This window comes from Patagioenas fasciata, chromosome 2 (assembly GCF_037038585.1).
Source record: "Patagioenas fasciata isolate bPatFas1 chromosome 2, bPatFas1.hap1, whole genome shotgun sequence".
NCBI lineage: Eukaryota > Metazoa > Chordata > Aves > Columbiformes > Columbidae > Patagioenas > Patagioenas fasciata.
The window spans coordinates 63,628,416-63,646,320 of NC_092521.1; the positions used below are offsets into that span (position 1 = coordinate 63,628,416).

Consider the following 17,905-nt stretch of genomic DNA (forward strand, 5'->3'; position numbering starts at 1 on the left):
TATCCTTACCCTTCTGGTCCGCTTCTCCACTCTATCCTCTTGTATAAAAAGTTCATCGCCTTTGAGAATGAACTCTCAAACACATGACATACCTGACTTGTTTGTTTGTTTTGTAAAGCAGCTGGTACAATGCAGCTCCACTGTTGATAAGAACATTTCAGTATTTAAAAAAACAAAAAACAAAACCAAGAGAAATGAAAAAAAAAAATACTCCAGAGTGGTAATTCCCAAATTCAACTCATAGGAAGAGGAAGAAAAACACTAAGACACTCATGTTCACCCACAAGTGGTCCTCCACAGCAGTGGATCAATCTTTTACCTGTACTTACAAAGAGTGCTATTTGGTCGAGCAGACTTGAAAGAGATATCCACACTTGGTTGTGTATCTCCACAACGTTTTCAATCAATAGTACTGTACTTGCTTCCAAAACCATACCCAGCTGATAGGGACTGCAGAAGGCACACTTACTCTGGAAGCAAGTACTTCCAAAAGAAATATTGCTGTATTCAAACAGCACAGGTCTCTCAGATATCTTCCGGATAACAATCTCTAGTAATTGCATCTATTCCACACTGTCCACAGTACAGAAGATTCCCTGTGCCTGATGAATCATACTGTCACCTGGTCTAAGTCCAAGACAATACTAACCTTGGAGAGGTGGGGGAGACAAGAGCAAAGGAAGAGATTTTTTGTCTCCTTTGCTAAGGAGCCTTTGACCTGGCAATCCTGACACCCTGGTGGCCGCCAGGGACTGGCAGCTGCTGCCACCGAGTGGCTTGGTGAAGAGGGACAGTCAGTGGTTTCAGGGGGACCCAACTCTGTGCACCCGCTGGACCTGCGCCCCAGTGCTGAAAAGGTAAGCAGGAGTCAAGGGGTGCTGCCCCCTTTTCTGAACCGGGCTTAGGGGTTCCCTAAGGCAGGAACTGACTTCTCTGCTGCCTGTGCTGACCTTGCTGTAGGGGGTGGCATTGTCCAGAAAAAGCTCGGGAGAGTGATCTTTGTGAAAAATAAGTAAGGCACAGAGGACAGTGATCTATGTGAAAAAGGAAGGTTGCACTGCATCCACTCAAAGAGACCAGAGGCTCCTTAAAATTCTTCTGAAGAGGGATTCTAGTCAAAGCTGAAGCTGTAAATTAACCACGTCCTGGTGCATACTTGATGCTTGCTCTAATCAACATCGCTGAAATGAAGGACAGCTTGAAATAGAGCAAGGCAGAGGCAGAATAAATGACCAGGGTCTGTAATACAATCATTTAAGTTACAGGACAAAAAAATAACTCACCTAGGGAAAACTGTTTCAAGTTTATAATTTATCCCTTATGAGACTGATCCGAACATCTTAAGAAATTGCCCAGAACTGCAGGGAAAGGCAGGTATACACAACAGTGTCATTCTCAGAGACACCAAGCTTTTATCTGCCAAAATTTCCTCCCTGACTCTCAGGGCATCTCACGCTAAAGTGGTTTCCTTTGCACCTTCAGTCCGCTTTGACTTCCTCACTTGACCAGGGTGAAAAGGAAGATAGACTCTATTTGCACCATATTTCCTCTCCTTTTTTGTCACTTTGATCTAATCTTAACAACAAACATTTGTAAAGTGGTAAAAGGGTTGATATATGATGCTACTGTCTGATTGGTTTTGGAATTGGAAAAAATGTTCCTCCTTGTGCTAAGTTATCAAAGATTGACCACTGGCTTAGCTTAGATGTGAAGTTCAGTTCACAGAACTGGAACATGGAAATATTTAGCAATGCTAGTAAATGATTAGCCTTAAAGAACATGTAGTACGCTGCATGTTGACCTTCTTAAATTTATAAAAGAATTTGTAGTGAGGGTATGAATCACTAGATGGTGAACACTAAGCTTATGAACAGTGAAATTCATGTTTTTTAATTCTCATTTTTAAGTTCACAGTTCCCACATGGACCACAGGCTTGACTAACCACTGGTTTAGTTCACTGGTACATGGGGCTATCAGAATACAGAGAAGGTTCTAAAGCCTGAGATTTTACTGGCAGAAAGAGGCAGATGGAGGTCTCCTTGCTTTGCTGCCTCTGTCCTTCCCCACAGCAAGAAAACGAGAGATCTGAATTGAGAAAGAACACCGTTTGGGATGCACATTACACAGCGCTGTGGGGCTCTATAACTGGTAATGCTGGATCTACTGCAAATAACTGGTGCATCAGAGGTAGAGGAAGTGAGGCAGTAGCCTCACCACTGAATTAACAAAGTTGAAACCTAGTTCTTAAGTCCACTCGTGGATTCTTCAGACACTGATGTTATATGATCAGTCGTGGAAACATTCATACCAGGAATTCAGGCTCATGTGCCAATCACACTACATTACCTCATAGAGGAAGGCTGATTTTAAACAAAACCAGTTTAAATGGTCACAAACATTGTTTCCGTATATAGTAAGAGAGATTTAATTATTCATGCTCCATTACTTTTGTACCTTGAAAGAAAAAAATTCCTTACTGTATTCATAAATAGTTGACTCATCCTAAAGTTTTCAAGCTAGTCACCCTTAATAAAATCCACATGACATCTGCAGATCTTGAGTTTCCACTCCAAAAGATAACTGAGCTAAATACTACACCAACTGATAAACTTTCAGCCTCATCCTCACCTCTCCTGCATGAATGTTAGAATACTGCCCTTTTATTGGGAGTTCCACTAGCAAAAAATCAACATAAAGTTAAAATAATAAGGTTTCCCTGGCTCTTTTTGAAATCTTAATACAGAAGAAAAGGCCAAATAGAGCTTTCAGACCAAAAAACAGAACTACCAGCAAAACCTATGGGGGGTAGTTGAGGGGGGTGGTGAATTCACAGCAGACTATCAAGAAGAGCTCATTTAAAAATCTAGGCTTCCAAGTATCCTCAAAGGTCATCTAGTCTATCCTTCTGACACAAGGTGAACTGCATTACATCAGTTCAGAGAGTTACTTGTCTAACCCATTTTTAAAGGCCTGCAGTGGCGAATCCCCACACTTTCCAGATGATGCATCCCAATGTTTTAGTATTCATTTTAGGATTTTCCTTCCCAATATTTATTAAAAATCTTTATTTCTGCAATTAAATAATTCATTGCTTGTCCTATCCATCATAGACAGAGAAAAGTTTATTTCCCCTCTTACTGCATACACCTTTAATTTTGTTGAAGAACTGGATTCAATCTTTCTTCTCTGTGGTAGCCAACAGCAAATCTTTCTTCAGATATTATTTACTTTAGACCTTTGATCCCTCTGTGTTCTTCTTGGTCCTTTCCTCCACCTTTCCAAGTCTCTGTGGAACTGCATGGCCCACTCTCAAATGCCATACACCAACACTAAGAAGATCACAAGGACTTTATGGGAATTTTCTTATCTGAACTAACAGATCAAATAACATTTTATAGTTGTCTGAGTAACTTACCAAATACTTCATTATCCTCTGAAGACTGCTGTGTTAGTCTAGCTGCTTTTGGACTCTCTTTAGCTGCTTCCTCCACCTTGATTTCAGCATTCTGTAAAAAACCAAACAAACATACATTTATTCAGATTAGGTCTTCTTTTATAGTTATCAACCAGAAACATTCTTCAAACTTCTTAACTATGTACACATTACATTCCTAATGAATACAGAAGCATTAACACAGAGGGTGTTGGTATCTTTACTATATAGATGAAGTTTTGCAAAACATTGAGGGCAAATACAGCTGCTTTTTTTTTGAGTCTGTTTTTATATGACTGGAGGACATAAAATGGCAGACCAGAGAAGGCATCTAAATAAAAGAGAGATCTTAAAAACCATTATGGTCTTTTAAGCTTCCACCTTTCCTCCTCATATTTAATTTTCTTTCTATTGAGATATTCCATTGTTGACTTAGTGAACCAAGAGATCAGAAGATAGTGCACAAATAATTCTCTTTACAAAGCAAAGGTAAGTGAATGAGAGAAAGCTACTGCTGTGTAGGAGCAGCCATCTTCAAGTCTTTAATCAACTCATGTACTTACTGTTTAAAGCACAAGTACTTATCTATTTCTGAAATAAATCTGCCAACTAGCTACCTGGTGTTTAGGCTGGGTCCAGAAATAAATCAATGGCTTCAGCACTTTAATTGCCATAAGTCAATGCATTCAATTTCCTAGCTAGAAAAAGCTGAAGCAAACATAGCCTGTGAAACATTGAGTTTAAAATATTTATATTGCTACTAAGGAAAAAATAACTCACATTTTCAAAAGGTTTTTCTTTGGTACTTAAGAGAAATGTATCTGCATGCTTGCAGCAATGCAGACAGTAAACTGCATATGCAGTAAACTGTGGAGCAATGGATATGAAGCGACTGATGCAATATTAAATATTACTGGAAAGAGCTGACAGAGTTGAGAAAGGGGGAGGGGGGGGAAAAATGTAGTATGCCTATGCTTTTAAAAGGACAGGTATCTCTGTTCAAATACGTGCTCACTCCAAAGACTTTGTGTGATGTTGTGGAGAAATTACCTTTGTACAAGTTCTGACTTAGTTTTGAAAATGCAGTTACATAACCTGCCCATGAAAATTATTGGTTTTGTCCTCAGAAATGTATCACACTTCAAAGCTGTAAGTTGTGGAGGGGTTTCATTAGATGGAGATACGTTGTTGAATTAGTCAGGCCCAAAGGAATCTCAGGGCCACTTGGAGAAGTTGAGAACAGAATCTTCTGTGAGAAAGAGGGGCGTTTCTTCATTAACAGGGCCTCAGCATGGCGTGAGTCGTCAGACCTATCATCGGTGGGGCTCCAGCGTGTGGACTGCCCATGATACTCATTTAGCGAATCCATGCTTGGAGCGTGGACGCATGATTAGAGAATAGTTGCGTATATAAGGAGACTTGTTTCTGTAATAAATAGCTTTGGGTGATTCACATTGAATTGGAATGCTGAGTCCTTTATTGCTCCAACAGTAAGTGGTCTCTTATTTCCCCATATTAATAACCAGAGAGAAGATATAAGAGAGGAGGTAGATTAAGTCTGTCAACCTCCGTATGGAATACAAGTACAAACTTCGGGCCTGTAAACTCAAGGGGCTTGAAAGCAAGACAGCCATCTTTGTCAGGAAAAATGAAACAAAGACCTAGGACACCTACTGGTGTCACCCAGCAGCAGACAAAAATTAGAGAAAGCAGAGAGAACAGGAAAGGAAAGAGAAACTGTGCTTCAGAGGAAGAAACACCCGTGGAAGAGAAAGTGTTCTGCACTGCTTCAGGGCAACAACCTGAGCATCCCACACAGAAAACCCATCAGCTATTATGTATCTCTCAAAGCTGAGAAGACAGTTTTAGCACCTCAGTTTCGGTTAAACAGTGTTCCTCGGGAAGACGGAAGGTCCCAGTCAGAAACCAGCAGTGGCTATACTGGGAGACAACTTGCTTTGGGTAAACCACTTTATAACCAGTACAAATACTTAAGCCCTCTTCCTGCAGATATAATTTGTAAATTGTGGAGCCACGCAGTTTGCAATGTGTTAGGTGCTGTCCACACACACAAGGGACACACACCAAGGTCCACAGCATCTGTACTGGTTTACAGAACCACTTGCATGTAGATGCCACCGATTCACTAAGCTGCATGCTCAAGTTGGGTTCTCCATACGATTTTAGTTGCTCTACAGTGAGGAGCAACTCAACTATGTCATCTTTGCAGAAAGAAATGCAGAACAGCCCTCAGCTCTGAATAAAATACGACATCTGCTACAGAGTGAACCAATCCCAAAGCAAAAGGCCACTAAAATTGTGCCATCATGGATGAGACAAAATTCATGCAGTTCAGTGATCAAACCAAGTTCAGGACTTTACCAGATGAAGGGGACAGCTGAACTCCTGATCAGAGCTATTGCTCTAAGTTTTGTAAAGACAGTGCCTATCAGCTCCATTTTCAAATCTATTCCATAGTATTTAGCGTATGGGAAAGCTGGTGGTGCAAAGAAGGATTGCTGTTCTTCATGCTCTTGCTCCTCTTGAAAAACAGCTGAAAGTCTGTAACTTGCTGCAAGGCATCAAGAGCAGCAGCATCAAAACACTATCCAACAGATATTCAGCAGTGTGATGAAATGAGTTGTCACTCCAGGTTCTTATAGATGTCTGCATCCCTTACTTTTAAAACAGAGTTTTGGCAGTCTCAGGGAAATCAGAAAGACTCAGCCCTGAGATATTTGAGTTTGAGTTAAATCACTGGAGGGGATCACACAGCAGCTGAGTTGTCTGCTCCCTGGAAAAGCCCAACTATGCTGGTGTTGACAGATGTCAGTTCCAAGAAGTTGATAGGTAAGTTGTGTGATATATTAGTCTTTAACATGACAGTGCATGGTTGGATGTAAATCCACTTAGCATGACTTCTTACACAAAATAGAAACTTCAAAAAAACCTTATTTTGCTTTATTATTTGCATTAAAATTTACATTACACATTATTACTGGCATATCTAATATTCATATTACCAAAAACCATAGAAGAAAAATCACTGCAAAAGAACAATCAATGATCCAAGTGTTCTAAACCAAATTATAGTATAAAGTAGCATTTTTAAAAACAACATTTAGCCAGTTGCTTAATTCTTTTTTTCCAGCGTCCTAAAAAAAGATTCTTAAATGTCTCTGTCCTTCCAATCAATAAACAGAAAAAGTGAAAACATTTGAAAACATTCCCTTTACGCTGCCTTGGCTGTGCCAGGCGGGATTCTTTACCTACAGCTGTAAAGTGTTTGTGGTTGGTTAAAACAAAGGTCCTTTGTATCTAACATGGTAAATGTATCTAGCACTTTCAGGTTGAGCACTCAGTGGAATTTCAGAAGTGATAGGTGAAAGAGGCTTATTTTGTAATATCAGTTCCCAAAAAATATAGATTGCACCTGATTTTAACATGATCTGGAGAAGCCCAAAACATTCCTGATCTTCCACCTCTCCAGTGATATTCATGTAAATTCCATCATGCAAGGCTACTTTTCTTTGAATACTCACAAAATGTATGTATGATGCCCAGTACACCTTCAGAATATTATATATGTTACCTTTTCTCCACAGAGTTAACTGATCTCTCACATTGTTCCAGGGGAAAAAAAAAATATGAAAAAAAAATGTTTAAATCATGGATATGAGCTCCTTCTAAAATGTGACAGTAACATTATTGAGAGTCACATATTGGTGAGTCTGTCAAATGGACAAACATTTCTCTAAATACCAAATACTGCTGCAATCATAAGGATCTCCATCAGTATCAAAAGTTTTTAGCTCTCTCTTGTCCATTGTGAGGAATTTGACATTCACAGCTTAACACAATCAAATGGATGAAATGCTGTTGACAACCTTTAGTAGCAGTCAGAATTAATGGAATGGTAATTGGCCTTCTTCAGGTGGGCAGAGATCTCCTGGACCTACATTAACGAGTATGTTCAAACATCTTCCTGAACTCAACCATTAATTCTTCTTAACTGTGGAGATCCTCCAGTTCCCTTTTCATTAATACAGGAACTCATACATCTACTGGCAAGCACCACGCTTCTTGCACAGAACGTGAACGGTGAATATTAACAATGTCATACCAGCTAATTCATACTCCCCCAAACAAGACCACTGCCATCATTCAGAATGGGGTTATGCCAGAATGAAGCTGGGCTCATGTTATCTCCACAGATTCAAGCTCTTGAACATGTTCCAGGAGCTCCTACATCAGTTCCTTCTTCAGTCCCCAAGTCATGAACAGGATTCAAATATTCTCATTAATTTACAGATAAATAAAATAACTCTTTTACACAGCAAGCTAATCACAATCATTATCTCCAGTTTCCTGGTATATCTCATATTCTCAATTAAATTTTCACTTCTACATATTCTTTACATTTGGTTACTAAAGTGGAATACTCAAAATACCCTCTTCTGAATAATTTTTTATAAAGTAATTATTCTTAAGTTCCTGTGCATGTGTCAAGGATCTTATTTGAGACATAAAAGAATGATAAAAAAATTAAATAACAATGGAAAGTGAGAGCTAGAGTTTTCCAAAGAACATTTTTCTGTTCCTCTCAGCTTCAACAGTAAAGTGCTACTGCTGCTAATGTCACCAATGGACAATTTCAAAAGAAGTTGCAAACAAAAGGATCCCATCACTAACCCCCAAGGCAGAGAAAGGGCCTTTGAAAAAGGTTTGAGATGTCTCAAACACATTATCCAGGTCTTTCAAGAAATGCATTCAGGTTATTTTAAGATCTTAAGATACTGAGCAGTTGCAGTAGGAAACACTGAATTCCAACTCTGTAGTTTGTCACATTCCCCATTATCAGTTCCACACTATTTTGCAATGTGCTTCCCTACATTTATGAAAAACATTTAAAAGCTACTTCTGTTTGTACAGAAGTTCTTACACATTGGGTTAATACACGGAGTATCTTCCCTTTATAGCAATTCTGCTATATTTTGAGAAAAGGTTCCTGACCGCCCTAGGGTTCTCATATTTTATAACTGCACTAAAATCTCTTCAGCTTCAGAATATAACAGATAAAGACAACTAATGGATCCACAGTATGCTACTGTGGCATACAGCTTTTCTAGTCCATGAGGTATTCCCTGATGCTGAGGAGGGAGGTTCAAGCACACGATAGGGAGAAAACAAGTGATTATGTTTCTGTGTCCGTACCACTGACACAGGCTCATTGCATTTGGGAGCAAGCTGCTAAAATGACAGTGTTTATTTGGGAAACAAAACAAAATAAAAACCATAACAGACAACCTTGTGCAAGAGTCAAGGTCTTCCCATGAGCTGAAAAGAAAATGCAACAAACCCAAATTCATGTACCCTATTCATAGGGGCAAAGGGAGAAGAAAAGCTGTGTGAGTGATCTGTTTCTCTGTAGGTACTCTAAGACACTGACGGAATCAGGAATTCTCATAAAACAGCAAGGAATTTAAAAGACAAGCTAACGCAAGACACAAAAATACGCTCCAGGTCACTATTTTCAATTTGAAGCAAGAATCCTGTCACGTGTCTTTCACACTGTGCACATTAATCCTGAAACTGTACACAGGAAACCTGGAGGTGAATCACATAAAACACAGACAGGTCCGGACACAGCTACAACTTGCTGTTCCCCCTGCCCATCCCACCCCAGCCCTGCCAAGCAGGGCAACCCCCACCTCAGCAGATGTACACACAGCACAGGGGCACACACAAACACGTAAAAAACTGTAACAATCAATATAAGGATCTAAGAACCGCACTAGGGAACACACTGAGTTTTGACAGCCTCCAGAACCCTTGACCTGAAACTAATGTTATTAAAGCACATGTGCTGCCTGCTTTGAAGCCAGGTGGTTTTTCTATTTAGTGCCACTGCAAACAGCATCTGGCAGGCAGACTGACAGATGCAGCTCTTGACCTAATGAATCAAAGAGGAACCATAACAACACTTGATGAACAAAACCAAAACCAGGCATTTTGGGCATCACACACAATAGCAAATCTCTTTTACAAAAGGTATTTGAGCAGACTTCCAGAACAGTCTAAAGAGTTACATCTATCAATACTGATGCTTTCACAGTCCGCTCGTCACCTTTATCTAGACTGTTTGCTAATTTACTTTCCTTTGAGCACTCACTGGAGCCACATGCTAAGCAAGTACAAATATTTCACTCTCTATTTTTCCAAGAAAAGGATGTCCTTTTAAGTCATAAACACAACATTGATGCTGAAGCCTCAAGTCTCAGTGTATCTCCTTAATGGCTTCATTAATACCTTGAACAAGGGCAGTGTCTACCCCAGCAGACTAATTTTCAAATGCCAACACCTGAGGTCTTTCTGACCTCAGCATACAAAAAAAAGCATACAAAGGCAATGCTGCTTCATTCTGCTAATGAAGCCACTTGATTATGCTAGCATATTGGTAAAATATGAAAAGAATTAATACACATAACTGATACACCAGAAAAGGATAAAAAAGGTCATCTAAGCATCTGAATATTCCATCTATGCGAAAAGCACAACAGATATGCAAAAACTAGCAACTAGTTACAGAATTATGCATAATAATTAAGAAGAAAAAACCAACACAAAACTATGATCATTTTAAAAAGTGCACAATAATAATCACTAGTCAGGGTGAGAGGATTACAAGCATTCAGGGTATTTTTCAGGCAAAATTTGCCTTTCAACCTTATACACAGAACTTCTTGTATCACAGGTTTGAGTTTGGCAGTCCGTAGCAAGTAACAAGCAAAACACTTGCCACTGCCCGAAGTATTAGAGGCTCTCAGCCCTGAATCCTCCTATAGGGGTCTATCCAGGACAGTCTGTGGCAGTAAACCTGTGTATTTGCCACTTTTAACAAGGGGAAGAGCAAAGGTAAAAAGATGGCAGCCCTCTCTGTGGAGCACAAGGGCATGGTACAGCCCTGCCACTGTGCCTCGGTGAGAGGGTTTCTGCAGGGTGCAAGGGGGCATGGCCACACGTGCCCCTTCCCAGACCTGCATGGAATGGTAAAGGAAGCAAAGGCACCGAGGCAGCTCTTCAAATGCTTCCCTATGGGCAACCCAGAAACGAGCTGGCCACAAAGGAGCACGTTTGTGAGACTTCACCATTCCAAACCACAATGCAATGTAGCAGGTACCTGATGCCATGATCATCACAGGAGAGAGCACAGCCCTTTCCTAGACTCCCACCAAACACTGGCTCTGTGATGATGCATTTGCCTGCTGCTTATGGAGGTTTAAAGAAAACAGACAAACAAACAAAAAAATCAAGCCTGAAGCCACGTCCCTGTTCATCACCCAAAAGTTTGCCTGCTCCTTCCATTAGCTAGAAGGTATTTTGAGTGATATTATAAAACTAAAGTTATTTCAGAGCATGTCAGAAATATTCACTGTAAAAGCATCAGGTCTAAGAACAATACAAGACTATTAGAAATAAACCAGTTTCCCATTTTATCAGAAAAAAAAAAAAAAAAAAAAAGCAAACATCTTTTCAGTCTCCAGCTGTGAAAACCTTCTGGCTTTAACAGTACTCCAGCTGACATTGGACAGGTAGTTTTGACAAAAACCCAACACAGTTGACACCCTGACTCTGCAGCCAGCATTACATCTGTTAAGAGAAAATTGATAAAGTTTGCCTTCTCAATATAAATTGTTGAGTCCCTGGGCCTGCAGAAGTGAGGTGGAACACTCATGACTATGTGGGCTACAAAGAGCTGAAGCATGATTGTGTCAGCTAAACACAGTGAGAAGGAACTCAGCAACCAACAGAGTTTATCTCTGCCCAGTTCCCCCAGCAGCAAACCAGTCTCCACAGAGACCCGAATTTCACTTCTGGTATTTTATTCTTAACTGCATTACGTGCAACAACTACTTGTTCAACATGCAAAATGAATACACCAGCATATACATTCGCATCATTTCTATATGCAGTTGAAGACTGCCTTTACTGAACAACCAAAGTATCTTTTTAGTGCTTGCTCTGTGTTAGGAGGGTACCACAAAAAAAGGCTAAGAAGGGTAGGAAACTTTAAAGGGCATTTTCGCTATTCTGTTCACAGTGAGACATTAGAGTAATCCAAATCCCCTCTGAGCTTAGTAGGAAACACATCTGAAACCATTGCCACTGCACACCAAAAATGGACATTCAAGTTCTTGAAATTAATTCAGTTTTCACTTCCTAGCTCTTAGCTCACGAGGAAAGAAAGCTCCCAAGCTGCTATGTAAAAACACTTCAGATTCAAAATTACATCCCTTCAACTCCCTAAGAATCACCAAAGTATTTTCAGCATTTAAGAAGTAATTGCCGAGAATTAAAAGAAGAATTAAACTTAACACCCAGCAGTTAATTTTTAGAAGGGAATTTTTCTAACATATAGATTTAGAAGTCTATTTTCACTGGTTTCAGTCACTTGGCAGTCACTAGCCTTGTGAAGTGTATTTCTATGCCAAAGGTAAGAAAAATTTTACATACAAGTTGCCTGAGTCTAATATATATTATATTTACCTGCAAGACTTGTAGGTTCAAAGGACATTCTGACCACAGTACTGACTGGTGCATTTGTTTCTGTGCTGTGATAAGAGAACATTATAAAGTTTCTTAAATCTTGTACAAAAAGTGTTTGAGGTTTTTGTGGGCGTGGTGGGAGAAGCAAGGTTTGCCACATAACGTTTGGTTATAGGAGAAGCTGCCCTGAACTTACCACCAGTCACACAGAGCGAGCCCTTTGGACAAATCCACTCAAGACAGAAAATTGTGGACTTTGTAACTGAATGACACAAGCTTTTCTTCTTCCCTATTTGATTTAAATAGGCCAATACTAAATACATGATCTTGAAAGAAACTGACTTTTATTACTCCATGCTCCCAGAATGAACACAAGTCCTCTGTGTACTGTAAATAAACGCATAAACACTGCTTAAAATATTTTCCAATGTCAAGATTTATGGGGGTGATATTTACAAAATAATCCAAATGCGATTGCCCTTTTCACAATGTAAATAAAGATTTCTTTTCAGATAACAGTTTCGAAATACAGTTGACGTGGAAGTTTTTTTAATTAAAGGAAACTGATAAAGACACAATAGATTGCGTAATTGTAAAGCACTGTTATGACACCTTCTAACTCTCACTTAAGTAAATTTAAAAAAAAAAAAAAGGCAAGAAAACAAACAAAAAACCTCCATTAACTTCAGAAGCATATGGTTTTGTAGGAGACCTCCAAAACTGAAGCTTAAGTCACTGGAACGGAATAGTGATCAGGAACAAGAGACAAAGTGAACAAGAGCAGGGACATAATTTTCTGCAGTCAGTCTGGTTCCTCTGTTGTATTTGAAAAAATAAGTGCCTCTACCAAACCCCACAGGTGTTGAAAAACCTCCATGCACAACACTAAGAGCAGAAAAGTAAGGATACTTTATTTTTACTATCTCGGTGCTACCTGTTAATTTCTATCTTAGTATTACCTTTACTATTGATGCCTGTCAGATTTCAAGGAACATGAGGATGATGCTCCTAGTCATATGGTTTAGTTTTAGGCAGCCCTGTGAGGAGCAGGGAGCTGGACTCGATGATCCTTAAGGATCCCTTCCAACTTGAGACATTCTGTGGTTCTACAATAATGTGAAGATAAGGCAAGACATTGATCACATTATCAAGGATCAGTTTATCAAGACAGTAATGTATCAAAAATAGTTCCTCACAGTAAAACCACATCAAAAATATGCTACAAACATTAGATTCTCCATCTTATTAAAACCTTGGGTCTAACGGAGATTTACCAGGAATGGTCACTAAGCAAAAACTAGTATTTGCTGAAGGATTATTTTCCTCAATCATCAGTGGCAAGTAGGTATCTTCCCCATGTTTTTATTTGAAAAAGAAGCAGTATCAGAAATTCTGGGTAGTAGTTGCATGAAAATTGCAAAGGAAAGCCAGAACCTAAAGTAGGATCATCTTACCCTACCACAGTAAATCAGAAAGCTGCAATTCAGTAAAAAAAAGGTTTTCATCAATAATGGTTCTTGCAAAACATTTTTACCCTTTTGTAGCATAAAAGGTTTCTCTCTCCTTTAAAGAAATCCAGTAAATGCAAATTCAACAATATTCCTCTGGCACTACCGCTAAAATACATTTTGAAATACTTGATTTATACTTGATTTTAAGGGACAGACTTTGCCCATCGGCTCTCACCAACTTTCTTTCTCATGCAAGACAATTATCACAAAGCAGCAGCAATCTAAATGCCAAATTTTTATATCAAAATCATAAGTCAGGAACAACTACCTTTTCAGAAAGCCACAGTACTATATCCCAGGGACTTGTTCACCTAACGTCCAAACTGTGGGCCCAAATCTGTCAAGACTTTCCTTTCAGCAGGGTGCTGTAAATCTCTTGCATATAAACCAAATGCGAATTAGTAGATAATTGTCAATGATATTTAAATGAAATTACTTTCTAAACATGAAAAACACCTAGCTATTTTCCGATGTTCCACTCACCCTAGATCCGAATAACAAACACTGAAATGTATACAGTGCTTTTTTGAATATTTTTAAGAGAGCAATTTTAGAACATCTATTAGAATCAATTTATGATTTTGACTGAGACATTTGAAGAGAAGCAAAACAAGGATCCTTTTCCCACAATCACTAGTTACCTTACCAACCACAAAATGCAAAATCTAAAGAGAATAACAGATTTCTGAAATATTCTAGCTGTCATTGTTATTTTCCAAGAAACTGTCTAAACTGAATCCGAAAGACTGTCATAAGACATACAACAAATAAGACATAACAATACACCTAATTAACACTAAAGCAATACAACACAAGTCAGGAGAATCTCAAAAAAGCTAACCAAAACAAATTCTCTCCAGTAACAAGGAAAAATTTCACCATTATGTCTCCAACATAAATAGAAACAGCTTCCATTCACTCTTTACTTTGACTTCAGCATCTGTTAGCAGGAATGAAGGAGCAGATCCTTATTGAGAGAATTTCCCTTTCACAGTGTTCATATGCACTAAACAAGATCCTGGTGCTTTATCATTATTTTCAGAGAAAAGTAGATTTGATCCTATGATTTGAAAATCATTAGGAAGCCAGTTCTTCAGACATCGTATAGGCTTTTTCATAGTCTTCAGCAAGTACCAAGTCAGTACCCACACTGATCACTTTGTGCAAGAACGCTGAGGAAACAGGGAATCTGACATTACATAAAAACTGGCATTTCCTTTTTTGATGGCTTCTTCAGAAGCAACCAATTCTGTGATGCTGATTATGGTGAGAATTGAAAGTCCAGAGACTTCAAGCAAGAGGTTCTACTGAACTCAGCAGTAAAGGCAGCTCAGCTTATCACAAAGGTGAATGCCTTCAGAGTAAAAGTTGTCAGCCACCTCTGCATAAATGACATTGTATCCATGATCTGTGTAAAGCCAGAAACTTCTTCCCGTAATTTTGCTTCTTATTCTGTTTTCTAAAAGCAAACCAAGAGAACAATGCTTTCCTCCATGCTTTAAGCCAACACAGAGGCACCCTCACAAGAACTACTGTGCAGAGCTACAATTGCACCAATATGATTAGAAGAAAAATGGACCATTGTAACACATGTACCAAACTAGCAAGATGAAATACTAACCTATATGTTCAATAACTTTCCCATTTCAGAAGGGAATAATAAAGTCTAAGAGGTAATATATTTTTGGAAAAAAAAAAAAAAAAAAAAACAAACCAAATTGTTTATCCACAGATGCCCAAAAAGATAACACTTTAATTGCTTATTTTTAGGCAACTGTTCGGCCTGTGTTTAAAATGTCTAAAGTGGCATTCAAATTGCACTGACTACTGTGAAGGGAAAAACAACAACAAAAACACCAAACCCTGAAGAGCCACCAATGTTAATGAATGGCAGAGGCCAATTTCATTAGTTGCCCCATAGTGGCACATGAAGGTTCCCTAACTCAAGCAGAAAGCTACAAGGAAATAGAGGATGCATTGTTTCATTCAGCAGCAGTAACACCAGAACATTTATGCAGTTGTGAGATAAATGCACTTTAACAAGCACGTATTTTAAACCCAGTCAGCGCACCTGAACTCGCTGGGGCTTTTAGATATGGTAAGGGCTGTCACTCAGAGCCCAACCTCAGTGAGTTGTGGCTACCAGGTCACCAAGTGGTTTGTTATACCAGTTCCACTGCCATCTTCAGATACTGGTGCCCTCTTCTGGAGCACACTCACACTCTTAACGCAGCCCACGCTGTACCACGTAGATGTGAATACTTACACATGTGATTTTTTAAGGGTCTATCCACACTTCGGTCAAGTGACTTGGCTAGTTTCTAACAAGACAAGGTTCTTATCAACATGGTTTAGTGCTAGAGTTAGGTTATGATTGGACTCGATGATCCTGAGGGTCTCTTCCAACCAAAATGATTCTGTGATTCTATGTCTTGGTGATTTCATATGCAATGAGTACAGGTAAAATGTTGCTTTTTTTTTTGCTTTTTTTTCCCCCGACATATCAAGAATTTACCACATTTCCAGTTTTCAGAAATGGTCACCCCGAGTTAGCCATTGCTGCTTGCTGCAATGAGCCAATAGTACAACAAAGCTTGAGAGCCCAAGGAAATGACTCGTGTCTCATACTTTGTGCCTCTTCAGTCCCAGGTGACACTTGATTCATCAGCAAATACACACTATTACTCACCTGGAAATAGGGTAGGTTTTCCTGTAGACCCAGTTGCTTCCATTTAAGTACACCATAAAAAAATGACTGTGATCAGAAATGATTTATCAAAAGTGTCTTCAGATGCGCAATATAAGATACATGCTCTATAATGTAAATATTTCACACTGCTGTTCTCATGCCTTTTGAAAAGCATGAACAGATAATCTAATCACTGAATTTGAGAGACGCCATCTGCACTGTACACAATCCTGTTCTTCAGGAGCACTTTTCGTTCTGTTGCGGTTTGTGTGGGGTTATTTTGTGGGGTTTTTAAATCAAACAGTTTACAGGGACAGTATTGTTTTAAACAGCTGTAGCTACCATTTTTCCAATATATAAATTCAAACAAAGAAAACAAACCTGAGAAAGACTGGGGAATAGAAATTTCCAACTGATTATAAAAATAAATGTCTGTCTTCTCTACTATCGATGCAAAGAAGTATCAGAAGTTATGACAATGAAAGACTCATGTGCATGTACAGACAGGAAAAATTATAATACCAGAAATACAACCACGCCTGTGAGAGGCCACCTTTTCGCTCAGGGAGTCAGAAAGCAAATAGAAACTGACATTTCAAAAGATGATTCAGTTTACTGGAGTTTGGTTTAACAATGTGGCTCTAGTAAAAACCCTTCACACCTTCAGTAGAAGAAAAAGTATCATGGTGGGGGGCAGCAGGAACAGACATATCTGTATCATGTTGAAATTCAAGAGCCATACATTAAAAAAAAGTTATTTAAATAAGTGCTACTTTTGCACCATTTATAGTCACCATCTGTGCAAGCCCCAGGCTCTTGGGAGAAAATGAAGCACTACCAGTAAGCACTTCTATTCACTGCCTGCATCTTTCTCCAACTCCAGGCAGAAACACTTTTCTTCAACTTCCACCTTTTCCTTCAGTACCTAATTTTCAGATCTTCTTTTTTTTTCCTATTCAATTAAAAAAATCAAACCAAAACCAAACAACAAACTAACAAAAACCACAAACAAACAAACATGACCAAAAAGCAAAAAATTACTTTAGCTTGGCCAGTCAGCGTCGCCTTTCTTCTGTGACCACTCAACACTAACTCTGCACTATTAAGAGTTACTATATACAGGCTGGTATAAATTTGTCAAATCTTTGTGAAGCTGTTAACAGTGTTGATCTTTCTAGCAAGGTTTCAAGCAAGCAAGGATCATCATTCAAGTAGGAAGGGCACTTCATGCCTCTTCTTTCTTTTATGTGGATTTGTCTTGAAAGAAAGAGGTCTCATCCCCAGTATTTTTTGGTCAATTATCCCGAAGTGCAGTATTCTATTGAAGTATAAAAGACTATCAAAGGTAGAGCACAAAACGTACCCGAAGGAAACCTCTGCATCTACAGTGAAGAGGCAATAATGCATCGGTAAAGTGAGAGCCATTCTTAATACATCGCATTTCAAACGCTTGGCTCTTTTCATCTTTTTATTAAAGGCAGATTAACAGTAATTGTTCCCCATGGATAGAAGGTAAGTGGGAACAGCCTGCTTGGATTTACCACAGGCAAATGATATCTGACCAACTTCACAGCCTCTGTGATGAAATGACTGGTTCTGCCAAGGAGAAGAAAAGCACACCGTGACTTTTGCATGGCCTGTGACACAGTCTCCCACAGTCTGCCACCCTACCTTACAGTCAAACCAAGAAGATAAGGTTTGGGTAGGTGGAACACAAGGGGGAG

At 39.1% G+C, this 17,905-nt stretch overlaps 1 protein-coding gene across 9 annotated transcripts in view; it reads right to left on the reverse strand.

Annotated features, from left to right (window-relative positions):
* Nucleotides 1-17,905, reverse strand: part of MBP (myelin basic protein) — a 115,321-nt gene that overhangs the window by 55,918 nt on the left and 41,498 nt on the right. For all 9 annotated transcript variants that reach the window (XM_065831425.2, XM_065831423.2, XM_065831424.2 and 6 more), the window contains exon 3: nucleotides 3,417-3,507. In XM_065831425.2, coding sequence (XP_065687497.1) covers nucleotides 3,417-3,507 — 91 coding nt within the window. The remainder of the gene's footprint in view (nucleotides 1-3,416; nucleotides 3,508-17,905) is intronic.